This window comes from Apteryx rowi, unplaced genomic scaffold (genome assembly GCF_003343035.1).
Source record: "Apteryx rowi isolate R43461 unplaced genomic scaffold, aptRow1 scaffold_0, whole genome shotgun sequence".
NCBI lineage: Eukaryota > Metazoa > Chordata > Aves > Apterygiformes > Apterygidae > Apteryx > Apteryx rowi.
Genome location: NW_020447195.1, coordinates 11125067 through 11132936, shown reverse-complemented (window position 1 = coordinate 11132936; position 7870 = coordinate 11125067). Strand labels below are relative to the sequence as shown.

General features: G+C 70.3%; 2 protein-coding genes across 5 annotated transcripts; one reads left to right on the top strand and one right to left on the bottom strand.

Moving 5' to 3' along the window:
* Positions 1 to 395: 395 nt before the first annotated feature.
* Positions 396 to 3692, bottom strand: LOC112964759 (signal-regulatory protein beta-1-like). The gene is made up of 6 exons (XM_026063316.1): positions 3568 to 3692; positions 2886 to 3242; positions 2076 to 2387; positions 1576 to 1929; positions 761 to 868; positions 396 to 643 (listed from the first exon to the last, which is right to left on the bottom strand). The coding sequence occupies exons 1-5, from the start codon at positions 3635 to 3637 to the stop codon at positions 765 to 767; spliced, it is 1197 nt and encodes a 398-aa protein (XP_025919101.1). The 5' UTR covers positions 3638 to 3692; the 3' UTR covers positions 396 to 643; positions 761 to 764.
* Positions 3693 to 3791: 99 nt separating this feature from the next.
* LOC112964599 lies at positions 3792 to 7612 on the top strand. 4 transcript variants are annotated; one of them, XM_026063109.1, is made up of 6 exons: positions 3792 to 4459; positions 5020 to 5091; positions 5294 to 5647; positions 5899 to 5920; positions 6273 to 6315; positions 6568 to 7612. In XM_026063109.1, exons 1-6 carry the CDS (start codon positions 3991 to 3993, stop codon positions 6694 to 6696), a joined length of 1089 nt encoding a protein of 362 aa, XP_025918894.1. In that variant the 5' UTR covers positions 3792 to 3990; the 3' UTR covers positions 6697 to 7612. The 4 variants fall into 4 exon arrangements, with proteins under 4 accessions (XP_025918894.1, XP_025918713.1, XP_025918806.1 ...); XM_026062928.1 differs by having other exon boundaries at positions 5725 to 5920; XM_026063021.1 differs by lacking the exon at positions 5020 to 5091 and having other exon boundaries at positions 5725 to 5920.
* The last annotated feature ends 258 nt before the right edge of the window (positions 7613 to 7870 follow it).

Genomic DNA, 7870 nt, shown 5'->3' with positions numbered 1-7870 from the left:
GGAAGCAGCGGAGGGGCGGCGGTGTCAGAGCGGGAGCGGGAGGCGCCCTAAGGCCCGCAGCTCCCCCCCAGCCAGGCGTCGGCCTCCAGGCGGGTCCGGCCTGGTGCCCAGGCCGAGGAGAGGAGCCCGCGGCTCCGAAGGGAGCCGGCGTTTCCCACCTGGGGACCGCAGCCGAATCCGGCAGCACCCGCCCGCAGTGCGGGGCGGCGGGTGCCAACCCCGGCCCGCCGGACCTGCTGCCTTGGTCCATCCCGGGGAGAGCCGTGCTGGAAACCCCCCCCGGGGAACCCGGCATCCCCCCTTCCCGCCYGGGGCCGCCCAGCCCCACGGAAGGAGCTGGGAAGGGCCCCGGGGCCGACGGCGCAGGCCGCAGCAGAGCACCCCCMGCCACCCTGCGTGTTTCCATGCCGTTTATTTTCAGGGAAAAACAGGGAAGCGGAGCGTGGCCCTTCCTGCCAGCACGCCCCGACCAGGCATCGCCATGCCCGGGCGCAGGGTGCAGGCCGACGTCTGGGGCGGCRCAGCCGTGCCATGGCATCTCCTCTCCCGGTGCGAGCGTCGCCTCCCGCTGCGGAAGGACCCAGCGGGACGATGCAGAAACGCGAAGAAGCCTGGAAGCAGCTCCGGGACCGACGCTCGGGCCCTGYGAAGGGAAAACCCCCGCCCCGGGAAGGGGGAAGGTTCAGCCGGAGCGGGGGACGCTGCTCTACCCGGCCGGGGGCTCCCGCTGGCCCCCGCYGCACCACCCACCGGCCTTTACCTCCTCACTGCATCCTGCGCTTGAAGAGGAAGAAGAGGACGAGGCCGAAGATCCCCTTCTCCAGCAGGAGCCCGATCCAGAGGCCRTAGAGGGACAGGAGGTGCTGACCTGCGGTGGGGACGGGGCAGTGAGCAGGGCTGGGGCCGCGGCAGGTCTCCGCCACGTGGCCTCCCGCTGCTCGCCCAGGGCCGCAGGTGCCGGTGTTGGCGCTGAACCAGCCGCTCGGTCCAGTGGGGCTGTGCCGCAACGGGAATGGCCTGGGAGGGGGCTCGGGGTGGTGACACCTTGACCGCTAGGGAYGACAATTCAGGTCCTAGCAGCATCCGCCCTGATATGGAGACAGGTTTCATGTCCTCAAACCTGCTGGCCTTGGTTGTGATGGGCTGGTCCTGCTGGGCCAGAGCTACAGCGCACTGAAACCTGGGCCAGTGCTCACGAGTTCTGGTGACTTGAATCCACCAAGCCCCACCGGCCCCGAGGAGCCAGGCCTTAGCAGGCGTGGGGTGGGCTCTGCGCTGCTCTCCGAGCAGCAGGTTAAACAGCACAGTGGGGAGAAGGGCTCAGCCTGATGGGAGCTCTGCTCCTGATGGCTGCATCCCATGGGGATGCTCGACCTTGCCTAGCCCGTGTTGTAACGGGAGCAGGAGCTCAGGACGGTGCCAAGAGAGTGGAAAGCAGAACACGTTTGAAGCTGGGCCGGCTCTTATTATCCCGCGCAGGATTCTGGTGGGACTGAGCTTTCTCAGGAGGACAAGAGCTAACAGCCTCCTCCTCAGGGACTGCATCCTTAAGGCCGGCGGCAGGCTCACACTCACCCTTATCCGCGAGGGACTGGTTACTTGCTCCCTGGTCAGCAGCCGGCATGGCGATCTGCAGGGTCACAGCGCTGCCGACGGGGCTCTGGGAGTCGTGCACCACTTGGCAGGTGAACACGGACTGATTCTTCTCCACTGTCGCTTGCACTTCCAGGAGGCTCCGCAGCTYGAACGTCCCCTGGGAGGTCTCTYTTRGGCGGGGGSGTCTCCCCRCATTTGCCTYCATCCCGTTTTCCAGCCAGGTGAGGGTCACYGCRTCTGGATAAAACCCCTCGACGGAGCAGGTGAAGTTCACAGTCTTGTTCACCTCGACGGGGTTTGGCGGCTCAGTGAGCACACGCACGGTGGGGGGCACTGCAAAAAGAAGCGCTTGGTGCCCAGCATCCGCCCGGCTCTGCAACCCRCTGCCTGYGTCCACCCAGGCCCCTTCCCCACAAGGAGCCCCGCTCCTCGCCCCGGGAGCGGGATGCTCGGAGCGACGGTCCCCGCCGAGCCCTCACCTCGCACAGCGTYGCTGAGGTTGTACGTCCTCGTCAGCGGGGCTCTCAGAGTGGCATGATYGACCACGCAGGTGAGCYGGGAGCGGACGTCGGCAGCCTGCAGGGTCACCTCCGCCGTGCTGGACATGTTGTAGGAGTTCGTCTGCCCAGCGGTGACCTGGGGCTGCGGAGCCRTCATCGGGGCCCCGTTTTTGAGCCACTTCACACCGATTTCTCTGGGGAAGAAGCCTCCGGCCGTGCAGGTGAAACGCACCRAGCTCCCCGGCTCCGCTCTGTGCTCAGGCCCGGACACAGCCATCGAGGCAGGGCTGGCTGCGGGGAGAAGCATTTACCCATCGGGGCAGGCTCTCTGCTCCCCGCAGCCCTCACCCCCGGGAGCACAGGGCTCYGCGCCAAGAGGGAAAYGGGGGCTCCTGCYGCAGGCGGAGCGCTCTGTGCTGGGGGACGGACACGGACACGGTCACAGCTGGGGAAGGGCCCCGCACGACCCCCCCGTGGGCCGTTCCTGGAGCAGAGCCGAGCGGCGAGGGCTTTGCGGGGGATCGGGGAAGGCGGCTTTGCCCAGCCTGCGCCCCTGGCTGCCAGGCAGCTCTCCAGGAGGGACCCCGCGATGCGCCTGGGGCGCCTGCTGGCTCCTGCTGCCGGCAGGGAAGGTGGCCTGGGCAGGGGAGGGGACGCAGGGCCCCCGCCCAGCCCCGCTCGCCCCGGGACCAGAGCCCGCCGCGACCGAGGGCGGCTGCGCCCGGCAGGGCTGGTTCCCCTCTGGCAGCTGCTCTGGGGAGTCGTGGCGGGGCTGAAAGCTCCACTCACCGCGCACAAGCACCTTCGTGCCCYGTCCCGACAAATACACCTCATSCTGCTCGTCTSYTYTCYTAAACTTCACACAGTAATAGGTCCCGGCATCCTCRACTTGGACGTTGCTGATGTGGATGGTGARATTTGTGYTGGACWSATTCACTGCCCTTGTTACGCGGGGGRAGTAGCCTTTTTGRTCATAAATGGTCYGATTCTTGCTGCCCAAAGCCTTCAGCCACTTCACAGGTCCTGCTATACCATCTCCRGAGATGCTGCAGYGCAGGGTGAGCGTCTGCCCCACGGACACCGACACCTCCTCCTGGGGCTGCTGCAGCTGGATGCTCCTGTCCGTCCGGGGACCGGAGCTGGCACCTGCGCAGCGAGAGCAGGGGGGCTGCGAGGGTCCCGCYGCCAGGGCCGGCACGGGCACTGCCCTGCGCGGGGACACCCGGCCGCAGGCCCCCGGGCACCCGGCATGCGCCCACCGGTGGGGCTGCACGGCCGGCGGGGATACGGGCTCCCCAGGCCGGGCCGGAATAGAGCCAACTCTTCCGCTGGGGATAAAAGCAGGGAGCAAGGGGAGAAGGTGAGGGAAGAGTCCCGAACGTGCTCAGGCGCAGGAGAAGGACGGTTCTGCCAGCAGCGAGGGAAGGGCGCGGGAGCGCGCGGCGCCCGCAGCCCCGTCCCCGGCACTCACCCAGGCCTCTGCAGAGCAGCAGCAGCAGCAGCAGGCRGGTGGGAGCTGGTGCCCGCGCGGCCGCAGCCATGGCATGACCCACGTCCCGCCGCCGGCCGCCTTGGCCCGGCCCGGCCCGGGGGCTCCGGGGCACACCCATTGCAAATGGGGAAGGAAGGGCAGGGAAGCGGGGCAAGTTCCTCTGTCACTTCCACGCAAGCCCAGAGGGTTTCTGAACCGTTTGCACCACGGCGCGTCACAGGACCGCGTCCTTGCYGGCCCTGGGGGTCGCCGAGCTGCCGTCTTGCGAGGCGGCGCCGCGGCTCGTTTGCATCCCCGTGGCGCGTTTGCATCCCCGCGGCGCGTTTGCATCCCCGTGGGACCGTCCCCGTCGCGCAGAGCGGGAAGGCGGCATCGCAACCCGGTGTTCCCGGCCCCTCGCTCATGGCCTGCCCGGCGGCGTCCGAGCTTCGCCTCCCCACCGCGTGGGCGCCCCTCGCCGCCGCTCCTCCCTGCGGGCCGGGAAATCTCGCGGGCGGCTCCGAAACCCGCAGCCTTCCCCGAAGCGCTCGCCTCCCTGGCGCTCCGCCACGGCCGGGACACCGGCGCCAGGGAGCAGAGGCGCTGCSCTGCCCCGGCCGCGGCAGCGAGCCCCGTGCGGGCAGGTGGGGCCRAGCGGCGCGGCGCCTCGCCCTCGGGGGATGCATCGCAGGGGTTAACTCGCGCCGCGCTCCCGGCACGCAGCCAGGCAGGCACCGCGGGCGCAAACAGCCTCCATTTCCTGTGCAGCTTCTCGTTTTCCTCCTCCTGAAGTTGGAGCTCAAACTTTCGGCGGCGCCGATGGCTCTGCGGGCGGCCGCCGCAGCTCCGCTCCTGCTCCGGCTGCTCAGCCTCTGCCCGGCCCCGCTCGCGGGTGAGTAGGGCGCAGCGTCCCGGCGGCCGCCCCGGCCCCGTGCCGCCTGCTCCCCGGCCCCGCTCCCCGGCCCAGCCGCTCGGCGCCGTCTGGCCCGACGCGCAGATCTCACGGCTCGGGACAAAATCGCCACCGGGAGCCGCAGGGCTGCGTGCGGCTCCCCGGGGCGAGGGAGGCGCGGGATTTTTCCCGGCAGTCCCCAGCCGGAGCATCTCCCCCCTTCGCCCCCCGTGCCGGGAAGCCGTGCTCGGCGTGCAGGCGCCCGGCGAGGGGTGCGGGGGGTCCCGGGGTCCCGCTGAGCTCCGCCGCCCCGGTGGCGAAGCCGTGCCGGAGGGGGCGCAAGGTTGGGGCCGGAGGGGTTTTGGAGGAGGGATCCGGCTGCGCGGATCCCCGCTCAGAGCAGCCGGAGAGCCGAGTGCAGCCTGCCGGGAAAGGCTGGCGGCTGCGTGCAGACCGCAGTCCCGCTTCCGCGAGCCATAAACCCTAGGTGCTCATGGTAACGCTCCAGAGCGCGCCGTGGCTTTTCCTCCCGGGAATTGCCTCTTTCTGTTCGGCTCTAGGCTCTGAGCCGCCGCGGGATGTCGGGATGTCGCGGCAAGGAGCTCCCCRGGTTCGCCGTGCGCAAGGGGCTGGTGCGTCGCCCCTTGTCCGTTCTGCACCCGGCTGCCGCCGGCCCCTCCTGGGGCAGTTTGTCCTTGCTATCCAGCGCTATTCCCAGCCAAACCGCTGCAAAGCTCCCAGGCCACTGCGGATGCTCTGCCCGCGCCGGTCTGAGCGAACGCAGCCGTCGGTTGCCTCGGGCGTTAATTCGGCGCCACTCGGTGTCGCCCGCAGGTGCCGGTGCCGGTGCCGGGGCGGACGGGAGCTGCCAGCCGCAGCAGCTCCAGGAGAAGCTGCAGGTGCCGGTGGGGCAGACGTTCACCCTGTGCTGCACCGTGGCYGGGGACGCCGCGGCGGGAGCCGTGAAGTGGCTGAAGCCCTCGGGCGGCAGGAATGAGACCATCTAYGCTCAGAAAGGCTCCTTCCCCCGCGTGACGCGGGCGGCCAACGGCTCCAACACGGACTTCACCATCCACATCAGCGACGCCCGCCCCGAGGACGCCGGCACCTATTACTGCGTGAAGCTGCAGGCGGGCTCGGAGGAGCGGGTTTCTTGCTCGGGAGCCGGCACGGCTGTGTCGGTGCACGGTGAGTCGGTGCCGGCGCTGGCACGGCCCCGCGGCTGCGGTGGCCCCGCGCCGGCGCTGAGGCTCGTGTCCCCGCAGAGAGGCCCCCGTTTCCCGGCGTGGCCGTCGCCGCCGCCACCGCGCTGCTCTCCATCCTCCTCCTCGTCTTCCTCGTCGCCTTCTGCGTCTACCGGCGGAAGCGGGGAGGTGAGCGGGGGGCCGGCCRGGGGCTGCCGCGCGCCCCGCTCACCCCTCCTCTCCTTCGCTCCGCAGGCGGCAGCGCCGGCAGCCCCAGGTTGGTACCCGCCGCCTCCCGCCTCCGCGCCGCGACTCCAGCAAACTCTGCCCCGTCCGCCTGCCTGCGGGATCCCACCCCCTTCGGAGCCTTATTTCTTCCCTGGAAAAGAGCTTTTATTCGCGGGCGCGTCACCGCGCTGCATCGCTTCTGTTTGCGCCAAAACCTGGGAGTTTGCACCCGGGAAGGGGCAGGGAGCCGGGTGCCGCTGGGTCCCGGCGCCTGAGAGCCCGGCTGAACTTGGGGGCAGAAATTCAGCCCCTGGGCTGCGGCGCTGGGTGGCATCCGCGCGGTGCGGCGCGGGGAGCGGGATTTGCTGGTTTCGGCTCTAACGACGGTCTTTCTCCCCCAGCACCCGTGTGCCGGACACCGAGACCTCAGCGCCGCCCGGCCAGGTACGAGCGGGAGGCGAAGGCCGGGGACGAGCCGGCGGGTATTTYGGGAGGCTCCTGGGCCTCGGCGAAGGGGCTCCGGGGACGCGGCAGCTCTGGGGGACTTCGGTGGGCAGCGGCCGCCGGCACGGCCCTGCGGAGGCAGGACTGGGGCCGCGGGGACGAGCCCGGCGCCGTGGGACGGGGGCCGGCGCGGTCCTTTCCGCACGGCTCTCGCGCGGTGGCGTGACCCACGCGCGGCTCTCGCCCTTGCAGCGATGCRGCGGGGCGGACGCGGACCTTCACTACGCCGACCTGCAGCACCTGCCCGCGGCCCCGCGCCGGGCGCCCGGCTCCGGCACTGCCGGCTCCGAGTACGCCAGCATCCGGGTAGCGGCGCGGTAAAGCGCGGCACCGCCGCGGCCCCCAGCCGCCAGCCCGTTCCGGGGGAGGAAGCGGGGACTTTTTCTGCAAGGCAGCAGAAAGAAGAAGCGGACGCGCTGGTGGAGCGCAGCCCGCCGCGGGCTCGGCACGCCGCCTCCACCCTGGCAGCGCTCCCCGGCGCGTTCCCGGAGGAGGGAAGCATGCACCCGCCGGCACCGGCCGCCAGCATGTTCCCGGCTCCGCGTTGTCTCCTCCCCGCGCCAAGCGCATCCTCATTAAAGCCAGCGAACAGCGGTGCTTTCCTGTCCTGCCGCAGTCAGGGACCCGGACGAGCGCCCACGGAAAGCCCCGAGCCCCGGCGCGGCACCGCGGCTTTGCCCGCGAGCCCAAGGCRAGGAGCGATGGAGGCAGGCGGGAATCTCGTGCATCGAAGCTGCTTCTCGGCCCCGCTCGCGCGGCCCCTTCCCGCCGGGGCTCTGCCTCCCGGCAGCTGCACCGCGCGCCCGGCCCCCTCGCTGCTCGCCCAGCCGGCGGGCAGCGGCGCCGCGTCCCCAAGCTGCGGCGGAGGGGCCCTAATCCAGGGATTAGGGGCACGTGGATGCTTCGGGCCACCTCCGCGCTGCCCGGACGGGACGGAGCCACCGCGGAGGCAGCCACGCTCATGTCCCGGCGAGGGGCAGCCGGGGCCGGAGCGAGGCCGGACGCTCGTGGCATGCTCGGCACCGGCACTTTGCAGTGCCGGCGCGGCCCCACGCCGCCGGGCACCAACGCCTCGCTTCGAAGGCGTCGCTTGAAGGGCGAAACACACGTTTCCAGGAAGAGAAACTTTGCTCTTTGGCCCGTCGCTGCTGCGCCCTTGAAAGCTGTTTGTGGACGCCGGCTTCCAATTTCCTTTATCTATTTTTTTTCTTTTCTGTGAAATCAAAATAGAGAAGTGAAAGAAGACGGCGCTCGGTATCTGCGCGTGGGGGGGTACCGGGGCCTTTTCTGCGAGCAGAGATCCTCCCCACGGGCACGTTGCTGCCGGCTGGGGGCGGGGGGGGGAAGCCGCTTATGAAATGCATTTGCATGACGGACCCAGGGGACGTGTCCCCAGCCTTGGGGACAGCTTGGGGACGCTTCTTTTTCGGTGGCAGCTCGGCGTCCTGCACGCAGCACCCAGCACCCCGGGGAGGTCCAAAGCGCATGTGCGCGC